Consider the following 22,322-nt stretch of genomic DNA (forward strand, 5'->3'; position numbering starts at 1 on the left):
TTACTGAACAGAAATACTTTAATCAGAGAATAATCTGTACGCTAATTGTTATTGTGAATGGACATATTTTGTACGATATCATTTATAAAAACCTCAATAAAAGAATTAAAATATATACATTGCATGCTCTATCTAAACCATGAAAGAAAAAAATTTGGTTTCAGTATCCCCTTAATCCCCTCGGATTAACTCCTTATAACTGTTTTGTGCATTTAAAAAAATAAAAAATGCTCATATTTATATTTGCTGTTACTGTATTGAAATCTTTATCTTGGGGGCAACTGACCGCTAGTTAATTGCGCTTAGCACAAAGTGAAAATGTGAGCTTGCGTCGCATCACCCAAGCACTTGTAATTGCTGGTTATTTGGCGTAAACGGGCAAATTTGCTGCTTTACGGATGCACGTTAAGATAGCGCCTGACTTGAGATATATATATATATATATATATATATATATATATATATATATATATATGTGTGTGTGTACATAAATATAAAAAGTAGATAATACATAAGTACACCGAAATGTAGAAACCACTCTAAAAAGTATGCTAAAATCTACCAACATCTATAAAAAAATTAAATATGTCCTTATCAAGTTGATTTCACTTGAAACAATATCCATGTTTACGTGAATCTGACCTTCCTATAAAATGATTTACACATAGATCCTCTCTGCTAATTAGGAATAGTAATATATATTGCTCATGTAAAAGACATCTTTACAAGGACCACTCTGTGCATAAGGATATTTCCTTGTCGTGCAAGTAAAGCATATTTGTTCTAGTTGTATCATCAGAAACTACTATTAGTCATGTGGTTAACGTCTCATATCTTTTAAGGCTGTGGGATACTTATGAGGAAGTTGTATAGTTTGATAGAAGTGAAACTGGATGAAACTGTAGCTCCACCTTGTACACAGCCCAGTATGGGAGGGGACATTCAGGCACTTGTATAACCAGCCTGAACATGTTGTGAAGACATAAGCAGTAGCACTTGATGCCTAACGGGTACTGACATCTGACCTCCAGGTAAGTCTTCATCACTGCTAATAAATCTGCCTGAAATACTTACCCATAGGATATAAGATAAACAAACAGAAAAATACTGTGTATGTATTTATATATGGAAATATATCACGTTAGTTTACTAGTAATCCAATCAATGCTTAGAGTGAATGCAAACTTTAATGAATTAAAGGCCAGCATCAAATAGTAATCTTAAAAACAAGGGCACTTTAATTCATAAACTTTACAAAGACGTTTATTTTTTTCTAAATACTTACCTTTGGGTTATAGTAAACATAACGCCAATCCTCTGCCACAGTTCCTGCTTTCTTTAGCATATAGATGATGAATCCGGCTTCCTGCAAACATTGCATTGTCCCATTGGCTGGACGCCAAAGGGGGCACACAACGATTGGAGGAAGCCGCATTCATCATCGTTCTTCTATAGAAAGAAGGAGCTGCGTGCAGAGGATCAGCATTATGTTTACCATAAATCAAAGGTAAGTATTTTTAAAAATAAGCGTCTTTGTAAACTTTAATGAATTAAAGTGCCCCTGTTTTTAGGATTATTATTTGATACTCAATAAAGTTTGCATTCACTTTAAAGGGATAGTAAAGTCATATGCATATAGCCTACACTAGTGGGAGAGGGTGCTGATTGGTGCCTGCACACATTTGTCTCTTGTGATTGGATGACTAAATGTGCTCAGCTAGCTCTCAGTAGTACAATGCTGTTCAGCAAAGGATGGCAAGAGAATGAAGCAAATTTGATAACAAAAGTAACATTGAAAGTTGTTTGAAATTGTACGTTCTTTCCGAATCATGATTTATTTTTTTTATTTTTTGGGGGGGGTTTCCATTCCTTTAAGACAGAAAAAAAAAACTAAATTTTACTTGTCTGCATATAGTGGAGATTTCCAGCCAAAAATGAAAAATTGATAGACTGAGAAATAGATATAGACAGAGTAGCAAGACCCTGAGATCATAGTACGCCCTCTGGTGGGTGGACCAGGGTGGTATTGTGCAGTCGGACTGTATGTCACACAGTTATGTCACGTTTTATTAATGCAGCATAACTCCTCTATGTAACCACATATGTAACACACAGGGTGCCGCGCTATAATATGCAGCTGATGCTGTGAGCAGTATAAATAGGCAGCAGCATATGCCTGGCTAAACACTGCTCATTGTCATACAGAAGTAAATATAGTGTTCTGCATAAATGAGACACACACAGTCTTGTCACTGATCATGTAAAGTGCTACAAGGGTAGGTTCCCCAATGCCAGAGGGATGCTATACAGCTCCTGGCCGAGGTTGTGACCAACAGAAACCAGTGAATAGACAGAAACATACGCTTATTTCATGCTTCAATGTAAAGTGAAACTACATAACTCATTGTGTATATAAAAATATTACGTCACTCGTCTGCAGTTACAGGTGCTAATAATTCTATCTGACAGGGTGTGTGACCCATGTGACTCATCATAAACAGCTCACACCGGCTGATCCTGCTTATAAACAGTTAACATGTAATTATGTGGACTTGTTATTGTCACTTGGCAATCAGCAAATACTAAATTACAGTTAATAGCTCTCTACATCGCAAGCTAAGTTTCTCTCCATGAGCACAATTCTCTAACGCCCTTGGCTCAGACGACATTCTGTAAATAGATCTGTCAGTGCTACAAGGTCCTTCTCTAAAGATACCGTAATAGCTGCATGTGTCACTAAAGGGCGTGGCCTACATATCTATGCACAGGAGATGCATCTTACGGTATAGTCAAATGAACAGTTTAAAGGGACAGTAAATTCAAGATGAAACCTTTATTCAGATATATCATGTCATCTTAAACAACCTTCCAATTTACTTCTATTATGAAATTTACTTCTTTCTCTTGGTATTGTTTGTTTGTTGTTGATTAAACCTAGATTGGCTCATAGGAGCTCAGGAGCGTGCACGTAGTTTTAGCATTTTATTTTTTACTTGACTGTCCCTTAAACCCTTTTAGTATTTGTGTTGTCAACCAGGGAGTTTTTTTTTTAGAGCTCATCATGCCCCCCACCCCCCTTACTTATCCCCATGTTGTCCCTGGTGGTTTATTGATCTAGTACCACTACACCCTGGAAACCCAGAAGTGCCGTGCAGACCCACACGGATTAAAGGGACACAAAACTAACATTTTTTCTTGCATGATTCAGAATAAGAAAATTATATAAAAATAAAAAAAAGTTTAATTCTATTATCAAATTTGCTTCATTCTCATTTTATTCTTTGTTGAAGAGATATCTAGATAGGTAGCGTGCACATGTCTAGAGTCCTACATGGTAGGAAACAGTGCTGCCATCTAGTGTTCTTGCTAACATATAGCATTCTTGCAAAACTGCTGCAGACACTAATCGAAAGCTCTCTGGTTTGAGATTATCTCAAAGAATTTAGAGATCTTTATCTTACTATGTAGGGTTCAGGATGTGAAAGTACAGACACTTGTCTGTATTACAATATAAAGCTCAAAAAAAGGCCCCTAAAGAATTTGCACAATTTCTCTCCATCCCATGATGATCAGGCCTTTAGTCTATAAGATAGTGTTTGTGAGATAATCAATAAGATAAGAATTTATGGAGAAATAAAGTCTGTAAGATGGAGTTTCAGAAATAGAGTTCATAAGATAGTATATAAGATAGATCTCTATGATCTAAAGCTCTCTGTCAAGATTAGTATAGTGAGGCCCCTCAAATAATTTTAGAAATGCACATTTTAGCTTGAGAACTGTTTACCTAGCTATGCAGAGCTCTGAATGTGAATAAGATACACATATGATGCAATATAATACTAAAAAAATGCAAATTTTGTGTGATTTCTCCCCATGCCGTGATTGTCACTGATAATCATAAACATAATTACTGTAAAATATTGTTCATTTTTATTTATAATGCTTATATTACATCTGTTCAATTCTCAAAATGCATGATTAAGGGTAAGCTTTTCCCCAGATTTCTACTAGCCCTAGCTCTGTAACCAGTGGAATTTCAAACTCAAAAAGTTTAACAGTACAATGCTACCGTAGAGGACTTATATCTGTGAAGGTTCCTATTTGGTCCCCCACCAGAGATAGTCAACCTGAAAGTGAGGAGAAATGTTAAAAAATGAACTCTTTCTCACCCCCATCAGAAAAAAAATAATAGAAATCTCAAACCTGAAATGTTCTGCATGCTCACTATACTTACCTAGAGTACTAGCCAAAAAAAATTAGGACAGAGACCAGAACCCTTTCCATTATAAATTGACCCTAAAAATTGAACTTCTAGCGATCTTGATCATTACATTAGGACTTAAGTTCTAAGTCTTTGGAACAAGAATGTGCAAAATGTTTATATATGAACACGTACCTTGTAATGTGATATACACAGAATTTTTTTCTCCCAAGGAGCTAGGACCATCCTGAGTTAAGATATTGAGGTTTCCGTAAACATCTGTATAACCAAAATTTGTCATGCAAAATGACACAAAGATGGCCGCCGTGGTTAAATCAAGTAAAATTAAATTAAAAACTGGTGGTTTTGCAATACCAATACATAGAGGTAATCACTCAAAAAAATATTAGGAAAATTAAAAATGGTCAAGCAACCGCTTACGATGGATTGACCCAAAGAAGAAATATTTATGAAAAGAATACTTGGTATTTTCACAGCTTATATGTTTATATATTTTATTCTACACTCACAGACACCATATGTAATTTGTGTTGTTTTTTTTCTTTCCTTCCTTGTGTGTCATTTTGCCTGGTAGCATTATGGCCAATTCGATAAAAACCTTTGTCTTCTTGGACCTGGAGGCCACAGGTTTAAATCAGGATGCCCCCAGAATCACAGAACTCTGCTTAGTTGCCGTTCACCTGAGCTCTTTGGCTAATCCAGTTATGGATGACTCTGGAAAACCTCAGCTGCCTCGTGTGCTGGACAAGCTGTGCTTGTGTGTAGATCCAGACAAGCCATTCACTGAGGGGGCTTCCAAAATTACCGGCCTCAACAATGATAATCTGTGTACAAACGAGAAGACTAGATTTGACCAAAGACTCATTAAACTACTCTCCGAGTTCTTGGATCGGCAAGCTCAGCCCGTCTGCCTGGTGGCCCATAATGGTTTTTATTATGACTTCCCTCTTCTAAAGACAGAGTTAAAGCAACAGAATGAGGATTTTCCCAGCTCCTTGCTCTGCCTGGATTCCCTCTCTGCTCTGCGGAATTTAGACAAGATGCACAACCCTCAGCCCAATTATGGTAGAGGCTACCACACCCTTCCACAACTTTACAGACGCTGCTTTGATAAGGATCCAGTGGATTCTCATTATGCTGAGGGTGATGTACTGACTCTCATCATGGTCTTCTTGTGTAAGGCAACAGAGCTACTGGAGATGGGCACTTCTATTTATAAAAGATGGGGAGAGATTAAACCTATGTATGGTCAGGGTCAAGAGGAAATCTGATGCTATAGATAACAGGAGCACCAAATTAAAGGGATACTAAACCCAAATGTTTTCTTTCATGATTTAGATAGAACATTTGATTCTAAGCAACTTTCTAATTTACTCCTATTTTCAATTTTTCTTCGTCCTCTTGCTATCTTTATTTGAAAAATCAAAAATGTAAGGTTAGGAGCCAGCCCATTTTTGGTTTAGCACCTGAGTAGCGCTTGCTGATTAGTGGCTACATTTAGCAACCAATCAGTAAGCGCTACCCAGGAGCTGAACCAAAAATGGGCCGGCTCTTAAGGTTACATTACCGCTTTTGCAAATAAAGATAGCAAGAGAACGAAGAAAAAATGATAATAGGAGTAAATTAGAAAGTTGCTTAAAATTGCATGCTCTATCTGAATCAAGAAAGCAGAAAAATGTGGGTTTAGTATCCCTCAGTTCCCCTTCTACTACTGGAGAAGTGACCACTCAGATATAACTAACGTACTTGCTCACATCCCTTTCTGCTGCCAGGTTTAGATCAGGCCCTGTGTAATGTACACAGCAATGAGAAAGTGTCTTTCATAGCTTTATTGTAGCTTTTTAGGTGCTGTATGAATACTAGCAGAGCCATCGTGTCCTATTATAATATCACAATTCAAATAATTATGAATATTAATATTACTACCAGTAAGTTTTTATATTATTGTACTACTAGACAAAAGAGCTTGCAATTCATTAGGTCTTTCCTAGGTTCAGTCAGAGAAGCTTTACATAGAATCTTACAATGTTATTTTGTTGTGTTATAGACAATTAATTAGCTTGTGTTGCAGTCGAGATACCCAATGTTTTTTTTTGTTTTTTTTTTATAAATTGTATTTGTTTGTTTTACTGAGCAATCCCATTAAACCTGTTCGGAATATTAAGCTTCTCATATAATATAAAATGTAACCACATACCTAACAGCTTGTAATCTTTTTAAAGGAAACTGTTTTATTGCAAACAACTTAATAAATTACAATTGTTTTTACTACTTGTTATTTTCTGTAACACTAAGACTTGTGCTCATAATTTGATTTAGCACCTTCTGTACAACTTCCTGTGATACATATTATGCTGACAGACTTATCCCACCTTCACAAATAAAAGAACCATATTCAGATATTTTCCCTCACAATACCTCTCTTTAAAAGGATAAACAGATCAAAATTAAAATGTGCATCAGTCCATTTCAATTTGAAATGAAGCATTTTTACAATAAACTTTCATTAGCATACGCATATATCCTGTGAGGGCCTGTCCACCAGTATTAAAACACTATGGCCTCTAGTTATCAAGGTCTGTCGGACCTGGTCCGACAGACCTCGCTGAATACAAGAGCTGCTGGTGCAACGCCGCCCCCTGCAGACTCGCGGCCAATAGGCCGCCAGCAGGGGGGTGTCAATCAACCCGATCGTACTCGATCGGGTTGATTTCCAGCGATGTCTGTTCGCCTGCTCAGAGCAGGCGGACAGGTTATGGAGCAGCGGTTTTTGTGACCACTGCTTCATAACTGCTGTCTCGCCAGAAACACTGGGCATCAAGCTCCATTCGGAGCTTGATATTTATGCCCCTATGTCTGTTTAAAGAGCTGGCAGTGGTGTTTATTGTTTCACACAAGCCACCACTGGTACACAGGCCCTCATAGGATATGTGCGTATGCCGCAGAAAAACCATTAATAACTTTTACTAGAAGCACTTTGTTTTAATGGAAGTATATTGCAAAAATACCTCTATTTTAAATTAAAATTTACCCATGCACATTTTAATTTTGAAATGTTTATACCTTTTGTTTCTTACTTTTATTTAATGGAGGATTTTAAGCTCACGTTTTTATCTCCAATTTAACTCAAATGAGCATTGCTTTTTGTCTGGGAAAAAGCTTCACCAAGCAGCAAGTTAAACCTACCTACTACTGATAAGAGACAAAAAGCTTGCTGTCCAGAAATGGTTTCTCTTGCTGCATCCACTCCATGAAGCGGGTTGCTGTGTTTAAAACAGTACTTGGATTCACAAAATACAAGAGATATTGTATATCTAATTTCCATATCTTACCCAGAGTTCCCTGGTGAATTGGTAATGTATACAGAGTGCTTCTGGGGGAAAGCAAGCAGAGATACTTGCCTAGGTTTGCTAATGTTCTATTCAATAATTCTATGTTTCTTACATACAGTGAAAATCTCTTATAAAAGTCCCACTTGACCAACAACAACCTTATTTAGTTCCACCCCATTTACAAAACACAAATCTCAAATAAACAGCGCCAACTGCTGGTCACACAACGCAACTGTTTTAGCCTATTTTTTAAGAATCCCAATAGTGGAGTTTGGCCCTTCTCAGACAATGAATAAATACTTTTGTCACTAAGTATTAGGTAGAAATGTAGATAGGGAATCATGTTTTCCTACTAGAAAACACACACATTTGGCCTTCTGTCTAATAGCACACGTTTCAGCACTGTGACAACCTAGGCCATTACTGTGTCACCAGTACTGCAACTCCGGCCTCCCAGGGTGACAGCAAACTAGTGACAAGATGCTGACAGCAGATAAGTCCCACTGGGCTGCAGATGCTGTAAACTTCCTCGGTGGCCCAGCATTCCCTTTACAGTGCTCACTTAGCCTGGCTCATTGTCAGCCCTGCTCATACTTACGGATACATTGTTCAAGAGGGCCTGTAACATGGTACAGGAATACAGGGGGCCCAATAAAAGGTACAGGATTAAAGGGGGCCTATAAGATGGTCCAGGCTTACAGGGGCCCTATAAGATGGTCCAGGCTTACAGGGGCCCTATAAGATGGTACAGGATTACAGGGGGCCCTATAAAACTGTACAGGATTACAGTGGGGGGCCTACAACAGTACAGGATTACAGTGGGGGGCCTACAAAACGGTACAGGATTACAGTGGCCCTATAAAATGGTACAGGATTCCCCCCCCCTTTTTTTTTTCTCTCCCCTTGTAGGGTATATCTTCTAATCCCTTTCACTTTTCTCTTCATTCTTTCTTATTTCTGTACTCTCCTGAGCACACAATTTCCTTTATAAGCTCACTTTCGATTTGAATACTACGAAATCACTATATATTATAAACCTATTAAAATTGTAAAATTATCAAGCTTTACCAACTTGTTTAGAACCAAGGACTGATACAGACATTCTTGTACGTTATTACTCTGAAACAAGAACATTTATCTTATTTGTCAGGTGGAACTTCACATTGACCTTAATTTTTGTTCAAGTGTCGATCTATGATATCAATGGACTGACAGTGTCATTTTATTTTTATATGTTTTAACCCTTCCCCTGTTCAAAGAATTGCATTGTGTAATGATGGTTCTTACTGCTGTATCATTGATTAAAACTCTTAATAAAGCTTGTTTGAAAAAAAAAAAAAAGAAAAAAAAAAAAGAAAAAAAAAAAAACCAGTACAGGATTACAGTGGCCCTATAAAACTGTACAGGATTACAGGGGGCCTTATAAAATAATACAGGATTTCAATGGGGCCCTATAAATATGCGGGATGATTAATTGGAAAGATACAGAGCCTGCCGTACTCAAGATGAATTTGACATTTAAAGGGACACTGAACCCAAATTTTGTGATTCAGATAGAGCATGCCTTTTTAAGCAACTTTCTAATTTACTCCTATTATCACATTTTCTTCATTCTCTTTGTATCTTTATTTGAAAAACAAGAATGTAAGTTTAGATCCTGGACCATTTTTAGTGAACAACCTGGGTTGTTCTTGCTGATTGGTGGATAAATTCACCCACCAATAAACAAGTGATGTCCAGTGTTTTGAACCAAAAATTGTCTGGCTCCTTAGCTTAGATGCCTTTTTCAAATAAAGATAGCAAGAGAAGGAAAAAAAAGATAATAGGAGTAAATTAGAAAGTTGCTTAAAAACATAAAATTATGCTTACCTGATAATTTCATTTCCATCTGTGGGAGGAGAGTCCACTGCTTCATTCATTACTTGTGGGAATTAAGAACCTGGCCACCAGGAGGAGGCAAAGACACCCCAGCCAAAGGATTAAATACCTCCCCCACTCCCCTCATCCCCCAGTCATTCTGCCAAGGAAACAAGGAACAGTAGGAGAAATATCATGGTTAAAATGGTGCCAGAAGAATAATAATATTAAATTTAGGTCCGGCCCCGGAGAAACGGGCGGGAGCAGTGGACTCTCCTCCCACAGATGGAAATGAAATTATCAGGTAAGCACAATTTATATTTTCCATCTTAATGGGAGTCCACTGCTTCATTCAATACTTGTGGGAACAAATACCCAAGCTCTAGAGTACACTGAATGAAAAAAAAACGGTAGGTTAAAAGGAGGCGGAGCCTATACTGAGGGTACCACAGCCTGCAGAACTTTTCTCCCAAAAGCTGCTTCCGCCGAAGCCAAAACATCAAACTTGTAAAATTTTGCAAAAGTATGTAAAGAGGACCAAGTAGCCGCCTTACAAATCTGCTCCATAGAAGACACGTTCTTAAAGGCCCAAAAAGAGGCCACAGCTCTAGTTGAGGAGGCTTATGTCCCGCTGTTGCAATGCAAAATGGAGGACACTCCTCAGCCAAAAGATAATGAAGTTGAAGAGGCCCTCTGACCCCCACGCTTCCCGGAAAGAGAACAAACAGAGAAAGAAGTTTGTCTAAATTCCTTTGTGGCCTGAAGATAGGACTTCAAGGCACAAACCATATCCAGAATTACGTTGAAAACGTTCCTTCGATGAAGAAAAAGTAGGACATAGGGAAGGAACCACCATCTCTTGATTGATGTTGCGAATTGACACAACCTTAGGAAGAAAACCTAACTTGGTTCGTAGAACAGCCTTATCAGCATGGAAGCCAGATAAGAAGGGATGCATTGCAAGGCAGAAATCACAGATATTCTGCGCGCAGAAGCAATAGCCTGTAGAAAAGGAACCTTCCAAGACAATAATTTAATGTCTACTTCATGCATAGGCTCCAACGGAGCCGATGCAAACCTAAAGAACAAGATTTAAACTCCAAGGAGGAGCAATAGATCTAAACACAGGTCTGATTCTAGCACAGCCTTAACAAGTGACTGCACATCAGAAAGCTCAGCGAACCTCTTGTGCAGTAATACAGACAGGGCAGAAATCTGTCCCCTCAGGGGACTTGCAGAAAAGCCCTTCTCCAGTTCATCCTGGAGAATCGAATAAGTAGGTCCTCCACACCTAATGATAGATGCGACAAGCAACCAGCTACGAGCTTGAATGAGAGTAAAAATAACACTCTCAGAAAACCCTCTCTTGGCTAGGACTAAGCGTTCAATCTCCACGCAGTCAGCCTCAGAGATCCAGACATAGATGAACAAAGAGACCTTGGTCAGCAAATTCCTGCGACAAGGTAACTTCCACGGAGGAGATAACGACATCCCCACTAGTCCGTGAATCATATTCTTCGCAGCCAAGACGGAGTAATCAGTATCACAGACACCTGCTTGATTCGAGCCACTACACTAGGAAGTAGTGGTAACGGCCGGAAAAGATAAATTAGATTGAACCTCCAAGGCACCGCTAATGCATCTGTTAGCTCCGCATGAGGATCCCTGTACCTCGACCCATATCTGGGTAGCTTGGTATTGAGACGTCTTAAGATCTTCCTCTGGCAAATCTTCGCAAATACTCGGGATGGAGAAACCATTCCCCCGGATGAAAGGATTGTCTGCTGAGGAAATCCGCTTCCTATTTGTCCACACCCGGAATGTGGATCGCTGACAGTGAACAAATGTGGGTCTCCGCCCACTCCAGAATCCAATATACTTCCCTCATAGCTAGGGAGCTATTCGTTCCCCCCTGATGGTTGATGTAAGCCACCGAGGATATATTGTCTGATTGGAATCTGATAAACCGGGACAAACCCAGCAGAGGCCAAGCCTTCAGAGCATTGTATATTGCCCGAAGATCCAAAATGTGATTGGGAAGGAGCATTTCCTCCTGAGTCCATAGGCCCTGTGCCTTCCTGGCACCCCAAACAGCTCCCCATCCTGACAGACTTGCAACCACAATCACCCAGGATGGTTATGAGACGGACATGCCTTGGGACAAAAACACTGAGAGCGATTCTCTCGATCGGTTGTCCAGAGAAATCTGTTGAGACCGATCCAAATGATCGCTGTTCCACTGCTTCAGCATGCGCAGGTGCAACAGTCTGAGGTGAAAGCAAAGGAAATGATGTCCATGCTGGACACCATGAGACCAATCACCTCCATACACCGAGCCACAGATGGCCTTAAATAGGTCTGGAGGGCAAGACATGTTGAAGCTAGCCTGCAACGTCTCTGGTCTGCTAGAAATATTTTCATGTCTATGGAGACTATAATAGTACCCGAGAATTCTACCCTGGTACTTGATACAAGAGAACTCTCTCTAGATTTAGCTTCCATCCTTGGGATCGAAGAGAGATTCCGAATGGTCCACTCTCCAAAAAAGTTCTTGGAGAATGCTGCTTTGGACGGGAATCAAACCCGGGTCAACTACATGGAAGGCAGCTATGCTCACCACTATACCAGCTAGACCAACAGAAGATCAATAAACTGGAAGTGCTGGTCCAAGGAACTCAAACCTTAGGAACTGGAAGTGGTCCTTGAGAATTGGTACGTGAATGGGAGCATCCTTTAGATCTATCGTGGTCATGAACTGCCCTTCTCAAACGAGGGGAAGAATGGACCTATTGTCTCCCTCTTGAACGAGGGGACATTTAAAAACTTTCTTAAGCACTTTAGGTCCAAATCAGATGGAAAGTTCCCTCCTATGAGACCATGAAAAGGTTTGAATAGTATCCCAAACCTCTCACAGCGATAGGCACCGGGACAATAACTCTTAAGAGGACAGATCCCGAACGCACCCCAGAAAGGCTTCCCTCCTTTCTGGTCAGGAAGACAGAAGAGAGAGGCGGAAACTGCCCTTGGGTAGCAGAGACTTGAAACCTATCTTGTAACCCTGATCTATGACCTCCAGGACCAATGGATCCTGCACGTCCCTGAACCAAGAGACTGAAAAGAGTGACAGTCCACCCCCTACACGATCCAGAAGAAGAACAGGGACCGTGAGACTCGGCAGGCTTCTTGCTCTGCTTGGATCTATTTCAGGATCGAGACGGATTCTAAGAGCTCTTGGTTTGCTCAGGCTTAGCGGAGGACTGCTGAAATGGGCTTTATCAAAACGAGAAGGACGAAAATTGTCCCTTAGACTCGTTCATATTTTCTTGCGGTAGAAGGACAACCTTGCCCCCTGACCGTGGAGATAATTGAGTCCAGGCCTGGACCAAACAAAATCATTCCTTTAAAGAGGAGGGAAAGAAGTCTAGACTTAAAAGTTATATCCGCAAACCATGACTTCAGCCAGAGCCCGACGGGCCTGTACAGAAAAAGCTCAAGCCTTAGCATTCAGGCGAATGATCCGCCTAATAGCATCGCAGATAAAGGAATTAACAACCCTCAAGGCCGTAAATCTTTCCTGAGTAACGTCGAGGGGACCTCTCCACCCCGATCAAATCCTATAAAAGGAGTCACACCCGAAGGTAGTTTCTCCAGCAACCGCGGCAACAGCCGCCTCCGGTTGAAACAAATATCCTGTATGTTGAAACAACTCTCTTAACAGAGTTTCCATCCTTTATCCATGGGCTCTTAAAACGAAGAGCTATCCTCAAACGGGATAGTAATACATTTAGCAAGGGTGAAGATAGCGCCAATTCTTTTAGGGATGGAACCTCACAACTCCATTGAGAGTCCAGGACCGGGAACAATTTGTTAAAGGGAGAAGAGAGGAACAATCCAGTCCCATACATTCTTAATAATGTTCTCCATCTAACAGGAGCAGGGAAGGATAAGGTACCACCCTGTCCTCAAACTCTATCCTATTTAGGAATCAAAGGTTCCTCTGGCATTTTGGCCACTGGAACCTCTGAATTTGCCAAAAACTTCCTTTAGAAGAAAGCACAAATTCCTAAAACTAAAGTCTGGTTCCTCCGCAGCCGGAGGTTTAAAGGCAGCAGACTCCGACTCAGAATGTTCATACTCTGAAGTCTCAGAAAGAACTTCATCCTCTGATAACCCTATCAGTTAAATCCAATAAATGATCTGATGTACCCTGGGAAGGAGTGCAATAAGTAACCTTTCGCTTGCGCTTAGCAGGGCCGAGGTAAAGCATTAAAGGCCGCAGACACCACCGTCTGAGCCACGCAGTAACGTCTGGTGAAAAAAAAGGCCCCCCACCAGATGGAGGATCAGCAATGCTACAGGAAACTGCATGTATAGAGATATAAGCATGTAGGGTACGCACCTCACTGGACGACAACTCTTCAGAGGTGGATAGCTCAGTGGTATCAAACATGTTTGATATTATCACATTATCAAGGCATATGGAACATAATTAAGGGGGCGGTACTAAGGTCTCCCGACAATATAAACAGGAATAACTCTTAGGATTAGAGGGGGTACCCTCTAAGTAACAGTGGAAATAAAACATCTTATTTTATTAAAAAAAACTGCACCTTTATATCCCAATGGTTGGGGCGGTCACCACCTCCCATGACCCAGACAGTACAAAGAGTTAGGACTCCTCTCAGACACCGGTCAGGAAAGAGGGAAAGAATCACATGGTGCACAATGCAGGACCGTCCCTGCTATGAGAAAAAGCTCGCCAAGCTTGTAAGCTGCATGGCTCTCAAAGTGAAACCTGTATATTCCATAACAGCCTATGAGCCCATAACACCTCACACATAAAAGCAGCATAAAATTAAAAAAACATATAAGATTATTCCCCCCTGTTCAATAATCCCCCTCAGGAGATATTAACCCTTGATTCTATACAGATAAAAGGAGTCACACTGTGACCCTGTCTTCTAGTGTTATCATACATGTATGAAAAATGAAACGATCTTACCAGAATCTATGCCGTGGAACAGGAACACAGCCTTTCAAGTGTGACAGGTTAGTAGCATCGCTCCCGACATGGACTTGAGAGCAGAAAGCAAGCAGCAAAACTAGTCAACGCTGATTGCTTATGGAGCTGTTAATCTGAGTTGGGATGGTTTCGCAGAGAAGACACTCCCTGCATCTCCGGACTCTAACTTTCATCCATGCTCTCACTGAGAGGCTGACAGGATTACTTAAAACTCCAGTCCCATTAGAAGAGTACTACCCTTAATAAGAGACTACTCCGAATCTTCCGACACTTCTCTGCCAACCTCCTGTGACAAAAGGCAAAGAATGACTGGGGGATGAGGGGAGTGGGGGAGGTATTTAAGCCTTTGGCTGGGGTGTCTTTGCCTCCTCCTGATGGCAGGTAATAAATTCCCACAAGTAATGAATAAAGCAGTGGACTCTCCTCCCATTAAGATGGAAATGGCATGCTCTATCTGAATCAGAAAAGAAAACATTTGGGTTCAGTGTCCCTTTAAGGCCAGCTAGGCTAATAAAGAACTCCCAGCTGTTAACAGCTCCCAACAGCAGAGGCAGCGTAACTCCTGAACCAGTGCATCAGATTTAGATTATTATGAAGCACATGCAAGGCGTGCTGTGCTACCTGACCAGCACAAAACCAGTATCACTCAGCACATTCAGTCGCTGTTATGTATTGCACTAACGACTAAACATTTTATCCTCCAATAGTAAGTGCAACTCATCTTCTGTGAGTAGTCTTTTACTAAGCGTAAAAAAAATACATTTACATTTTTATATATATATATATATATAAAAATATATAGTAGAAAATAAAAGATGTGTATAGGGATGGTGCTGGTATTACCTAGGATAAGCTAATAGATCAAGAGTACTAATGCTGCCCTAGAGAACCTATCAAATATGAACAGTGTCCCTATATACTGATCATATGATAGAGAGTCTATGGTGTACAAATGTTGGGGGAAATGGATGTATCAGGAGTAAGTCTCTAGTGGTGCAACACTCTTAGAATAAAAAAGAAATAAAATGTAATTTATACAATTATAATAAAAAAAGATACACCAGAGGTATGTGTAAATAAGTAAAAGGTACGTACCCAAATGCTGGCAAATAAACAGGTATGCCGTTAATATAGATAGTGCACTTTTGACAAATGTGTAACAAAAGCTACATAAATATGCTATAATACAATGTTATATTCATGTGATTTAAAAAAAATATCAAAGATTGAATATTGATACATATAAATCACCAGATAGTTGTGTATATCCTAAAAGACAGAATTTCCAATAATAAAATGATACCAGATATTCAAGTAAAATATTAATATCTCACATAATGTGTTTATAATATAAAAAATGGTATTGTCATATTAAAATCGTCAAAACAACTAAAGTATAATATAGGTTCTTGTCAGGGATAAAGACAGCGTATACAGCCACTTCAGTATGTATAAGTCCTATGATGTTAAAAAACCGATGATTGTATTGATGAATAAAGAAAGAAAGAAATTGACAACTTCAACCAACAGTTTCCTTTTGGAGTCTACTTACCTCATAGGATTGAGGTAAAGGAGTGTAAGTAGACTCCCAAAGGAACCTGTTGGATGAAGTTGTCACTTTCTTTAGGACTTATACATACTGAAGTGGCTGTATACGCTGTCTTTATCCCTGACAAAAACCTATATTATACTTTAGTTGTTTTGTTTTTATACAGGTTCCTTTGGGAGTCTACTTACACTCCTTTACCTCAATCCTATGAGGTAGACTCCCAAAGGAACCTGTTGGTTGAAGTTGTCACTTTCTTTATTTATTTATTCATCAATACAATCATCGGTTTTTTAACATCATAGGACTTATACATACTGAAGTGGCTGTATACCCTGTCTTTATCCCTGACAAGAACCTATATTATACTTTAGTTGTTTTGATGATTTTAATATGACAATACCATTTTTTATATTATAAACACTTTATGTGAGATATTAATATTTTACTTGAATATCCGGTATCATTTTATTATTGGAAATTCTGTCTTTTAGGATATACACAACTATCTGGTGATTTATATGTATCAATATTCAATCTTTGATATTTTTTATATCACATGAATATAACATTGTATTATAGCATATTTATGTAGCTTTTGTTACACATTTGTCAAAAGTGCACTATCTATATTAACGGCATACCTGTTTATTTGCCAGCATTTGGGTACGTACCTTTACTTATTTACACATACCTCTGGTGTATCTTTTTTATTATGATTGTATAAATTAAATTTTATATGTTTTTTATTCTAAGAGTGTTGCGCCACTAGAGATTTACTTCCGATACATCCCTTTCCCCCAACATTTGTACACCATATATATATATATATATATATATATATATATATATATATATAATTTATTTTTTTTAACCAGAAAATAATAAAGAAAAAAAACAGTGATGGGACAAAAATTATCTTATTTACTTTACAAATGATTATGTAATTCAGATTTATTTACAAGTCAATTAAATGAAAACCAAGACAAAAGTGAAACCACCTAAGGGCAGAGAGAAATGCGTTGGCTGGAACAACAGTACAACTGTTAAATACATAATGTAATCAGAAAGTAAAAAGAAAAATCAAAATGTCACAAGTTATGGTGACAAAAGGCTCTCCATAAGCAAATAAACACTTGTATAGTTTTCATAGGAACACATACATTGTGTGCTATTGGATTAAATACAAACATACTGTTTAAATTGTATAAAAATAATATTGATTTAACTTCCTGATGCATTCATTGCATGGATAAATTAATTTATAAAACAAGAATCCCTTTCGATTATGTTGCTTTGTCTTCAGCTGCCGTACCAGCAGCCATTTTTACTCTGTATTAGGGTCCTTTTGGCAGCATAGTGCTGCCCTGGTGCAGTGCACATGGCAGCTGGTACCTCTGGGTGTGAAACGTCATAGCATTAGTGCAATTGCTATAGGAAGTCATAGATTTGTTTCAGTTCTTGAATTTTCTCATCTACAATAAACAAACACATAACAATGAGCATTTGCCATCAGTGATTGGTTTAATATATTCTTTAGTTAAAGGGACAGTCGACCAAACACTAAAATTGTAATTGTTTAAAAAGTTGGATAATGCCTTTACTACCCATTCCCCATCTTTGCACAACCAACATTGTTATATTATTATACTTTATAACATTCAAACCTCTAAAGTTCTGCCCATTTCTAAACCACTATAGACAGCCTCTTATCACATGCTTTTTTATTTGCTTCACAAAACAGGAAACTGCTAGTTCATGTAGGCCATATAGTTAACATTGTGCTCACGCCCGTGGGTTGTGCGCAACACAGCTAAAATGCAAGTCAATAGATAAATAAAAAGTCATGTGATCAGGGGGTTGTCAGGAGATGCATAGATACAAGTATATTAAAGTCATGTGATCAGGGGGTTGTCAGGAGACGCATAGATACAAGTATATTAAAGTCATGTGATCAGGGGGTTGTCAGGAGATGCATAGATACAAGTATATTAAAGTCATGTGATCAGGGGGTTGTCAGGAGATGCATAGATACAAGTATATTAAAGTCATGTGATCAGGAGGTTGTCAGGAGATGCATAGATACAAGTATATTAAAGTCATGTGATCAGGAGGTTGTCAGGAGATGCATAGATAAAAGTACTGTATATTAATATAACTGTGTTGGTTATGCAAAACTGGGGAATGGTAATAAAGGGATTATCTATCTTTTTAAACAATACAAAAATTGTGTTGACTGTCCCTTTAAGTCCAGAGGAACGTGTAACATAGATGAGAGTATTAGACTAGGAATAAACTAGAACTATTGTGTCCCAAGTCTAATCGTTACTTGGCCACATTTAGACTCCAGCAATATGGTTGGGTACAAGCTAGCTGTGTGATGTTATCAGCGCCACAGTAATACCACTGCGGCAATATCGTCTAGGAACAAGATGGATGTTTTGGTTAGGCTAACACGGCTTGCCGCCAACTGGTGATATTAACAGAGATAATGATGCAGCAACATTTCGGCGGCCACAATAGTTTCACTCTAGCAAAGACCAATGAATGAGTGCCTGGCAGTATTAGTGATCATGTAGCTACTAATGTGATTCAGCAGGTAAGTTTACGCAGATGTTAGACAACAAACTTGTCAGCTACACAAGAAGAGAACAGAAGCCAAATACGCTGTCGGACACTCACATAAAGTTGCTGCATTACTGCCGCCCCAAGATTCCTTCCAGTTCTGCCGTTTCTCTACCACTTCAACAATGTTCTCTGAGGTTTGTGTAAACTGTGCAATGGCTTCAAGCTCCTGAAATACACAAGCTTTTGTGAGGTGCAGGTAATCGTTAGCACAAATAGTGTGTGTCATGCACTTAGCAAATATTACACAAAATGCCAGCCTCATTCCCACCCCCTCCATTTGGTGATGCAACATACAGAGCACGTCACTTTCTGCTGGCGGCATTCCCTACTGTACCCACTGTCTTCACAACAGCAAAACGCAGCTAAAACCACAACTCAAACTAAAGCAATATTCTCATCAGTAAGCAGATAGGGTGATAGCTAAGAGTTTGTTTCTCACCTATACGTGCCAACAAAATAAACCTCAGTACAGCTATATGAATGGCGCTGCCACCTACTGTACCTTGCTGCAGTCTTCCAGCAACTGATGTATGGTTTGAAAAAGGGGTCCTGCCTGGCTAATGTGAGGGGGCGAGTGGCTGCAATGCTCCTGGAACTCATTCTCATACACTTGGTTAAAAGCAACAACAAGCTGGTAGAAATCTGTCAGTACCAACTTCATGGTCTGTACGAGAGTGTCACCACCGGGCGTCGAGCTCTCAAGGAACGTGCACTGCAGGAACAAGACAAGAAGATTAAGTCTTACACAGCGGTAGGTTATGTACCCCACTTACTGCACATGCTCACAGTAAACTATCACCTTGTGAGGTGGAGACAATGGCTAAGCCAGCTAAATGACAGAGATAAAAGGTGTTAATGTTACAGATAACCCGGTAACCTCAGTAAGGCCATTTTATTGCTCATTTGTTTTGTAGCTATGATCACAGAGCAAGATCTGAGGGACAATCGCATATGCGCCACAATGCCTCCTGGGGATTTACAGCCTGCACAGCACATCTCAGGCTACATGTGCTGCTATTCACCGTGTGACATTGTCTTTTTAGACTTTGGTCACATCACAAGTTACAGGCAAAAAATATCCTGCAGGTCCTGTCACACTTACCTCTTCCTTTAGCGGCTGAAGTGCCGCTGAGACTTCCTGTAATGTTCCCAAGAGCTGACTGATGGCGTTAGCAGGTGGAGGCGCCCTAGAGAGAATGTGCAGACAGGGAATTACACAAGTATCCCCGACTGTCTGTTTTGTGCTATCTTGTAAAGAACACGGGTGACAGGAACTCACCGGTTATGGATTACATAGAAATAGTTTACAACATTATATGTACAGGGGATATATTCATTTATGTTTATATTAGTTTTATTAAGTTATAAGTGTGTCATTTTACAATAACTGGTGAATAGAATACAAAACATTTAAGTAATTTCCAAGTATAATACAAAGTTATTGCAAACATTGCATTCTTACCTCTTTATCTTGGAGAGAGAGAGGTTATCAGTTATATCTAGCTCCAATTCTTATAATAGCAAATTAAATTGTATGATTGTAGACAATATCTAGAACGTGATGTATGTCAACACAAATTTAACAAAAGTAAAGAGAGGAGAAAAAAAACTAAGAAGGAGAGAAGAGAAAGGAAAAGAGGGGAGGACGAGGACGTTGTCTCGCCGGATTTTATTACAAGGACAGAGACTCATATTTTGCTATATATCTTTTCTCTTTACTGAGGGCAGCATTTTAAAGTACATTAAATTCAAACAAACAGAGAATACAGTACAGAACAGAACTTATTAACCAATGAGAACAGAGTTTGACATGAAGTGGACAAAGTTGACCAATGAGCATAGTCCATCACATTATAACATAGCCAGTAACTGTCCAATCTTTCTCTTTTCTCTTTGCTGCTCAAGAGATAAGTATATTTTTTTTTTTTTATTGCAAAACAAATAAACTAAATTCGTTTTTGTTATTGTTGTTTTTTCTTCAAGGTTTTATATAATTTGTTTCTACCTTACTTATACTATATTCTATTATCTTTGTTTGTTTTGTCTTATTGTTTAATTATTTTATTATTTTATTTCTTTATATAAATCCTACTTCTTATTATTTTTCAATTCCTTAGCCTTTCCGGTTTTTCACTTTCCCCTTATATGGAGTTTTTATTCCACCTCTTTTGTTTTATTTCTGTATTACTTTAATCTTTATTTGCATTATCGTTTTGTTTGTTTTTGGCCGTTTTGGTCTTTATGTTTTTTCTCCCAGCATTGCGCTTACCCATTCCGTTTTCCATACTTTGTATTTTCTCTATTTTCTACCTCCTTTTTTGCTTGCGTGTCATCCTCTCCTTCTGGCTGCGCCCTAGATGCGACCGCCATCTTGCCTATACTTCTTCCCTTCAGTCACGCCTCCATTTTGCGTGACGCTCATCTACCCGCCCTTTCCACTGTCAATCACAGTTCCCTTCATCCTTCCCGCCCTCATTACACCTCATACACGACCGGAACATTTTCCTTCACAACTGGCAACAATTGTTATAACTTGCAGCTGCTAACACTTTTCACTTCAAAAGAACTTTTAATACTTAAATGTTTAATTATATATTTAGTTAGGAATATATTGCTATTTAAAGTGTTTTAGTTTTTTTTCCACAGTTTTTCTATCTGAATTACTACATAATTTTTGCCATATATTTTTTATTAGACTTTATTATAATAGTAATTTAATTATATTAGAAAATGTCTGATGATGACAAGTCACAGTTATCTGAGAAATCAGTCAAGGATATTATTGACAGCTCTTTAGAGCCTTTTAAGCAGCAGATGCTGCATTTCCAATCTGCTATTAACTCTGTTAATGAATTGAGAGAAAATATGACAAGAAAAGCTTCATCTAAAAAGAAGCATTTAACAAAAAAACAGAATTTATGTTTACCTGATAAATTACTTTCTCCAACGGTGTGTCCGGTCCACGGCGTCATCCTTACTTGTGGGATATTCTCTTCCCCAACAGGAAATGGCAAAGAGCCCAGCAAAGCTGGTCACATGATCCCTCCTAGGCTCGGCCTACCCCAGTCATTCGACCGACGTTAAGGAGGAATATTTGCATAGGAGAAACCATATGGTACCGTGGTGACTGTAGTTAAAGAAAATAAATTATCAGACCTGATTAAAAAAACCAGGGCGGGCCGTGGACCGGACACACCGTTGGAGAAAGTAATTTATCAGGTAAACATAAATTCTGTTTTCTCCAACATAGGTGTGTCCGGTCCACGGCGTCATCCTTACTTGTGGGAACCAATACCAAAGCTTTAGGACACGGATGAAGGGAGGGAGCAAATCAGGTCACCTAAATGGAAGGCACCACGGCTTGCAAAACCTTTCTCCCAAAAATAGCCTCAGAAGAAGCAAAAGTATCAAACTTGTAAAATTTGGTAAAAGTGTGCAGTGAAGACCAAGTCGCTGCCCTACATATCTGATCAACAGAAGCCTCGTTCTTGAAGGCCCATGTGGAAGCCACAGCCCTAGTGGAATGAGCCGTGATTCTTTCGGGAGGCTGCCGTCCGGCAGTCTCGTAAGCCAATCTGATGATGCTTTTAATCCAAAAAGAGAGAGAGGTAGAAGTTGCTTTTTGACCTCTCCTTTTACCGGAATAAACAACAAACAAGGAAGATGTTTGTCTAAAATCCTTTGTAGCATCTAAATAGAATTTTAGAGCGCGAA

General features: G+C 39.1%; 2 protein-coding genes across 2 annotated transcripts in view; one reads left to right on the forward strand and one right to left on the reverse strand.

Annotated features, from left to right (window-relative positions):
- Positions 1-973: 973 nt before the first annotated feature.
- Positions 974-6,490, forward strand: TREX2 (three prime repair exonuclease 2). The gene is made up of 2 exons (XM_053696028.1): positions 974-1,031; positions 4,797-6,490. Exon 2 carries the CDS (start codon positions 4,801-4,803, stop codon positions 5,491-5,493), a length of 693 nt encoding a protein of 230 aa, XP_053552003.1. The 5' UTR covers positions 974-1,031; positions 4,797-4,800; the 3' UTR covers positions 5,494-6,490.
- Positions 6,491-16,919: 10,429 nt separating this feature from the next.
- The window catches only part of HAUS7 (HAUS augmin like complex subunit 7), a 58,921-nt gene continuing 53,518 nt past the window's right edge, over positions 16,920-22,322 (reverse strand). The window contains exons 7-10 of the mRNA XM_053695418.1: positions 19,711-19,795; positions 19,111-19,320; positions 18,663-18,774; positions 16,920-17,455 (exon numbers count right to left, since the gene is read on the reverse strand). Of these exons, the coding sequence (XP_053551393.1) occupies positions 17,412-17,455; positions 18,663-18,774; positions 19,111-19,320; positions 19,711-19,795 (451 nt within the window). The 3' untranslated portion in view covers positions 16,920-17,411. The remainder of the gene's footprint in view (positions 17,456-18,662; positions 18,775-19,110; positions 19,321-19,710; positions 19,796-22,322) is intronic.

Source organism: Bombina bombina, chromosome 12 (assembly GCF_027579735.1).
Source record: "Bombina bombina isolate aBomBom1 chromosome 12, aBomBom1.pri, whole genome shotgun sequence".
Taxonomy (NCBI): Eukaryota; Metazoa; Chordata; class Amphibia; order Anura; family Bombinatoridae; genus Bombina; species Bombina bombina.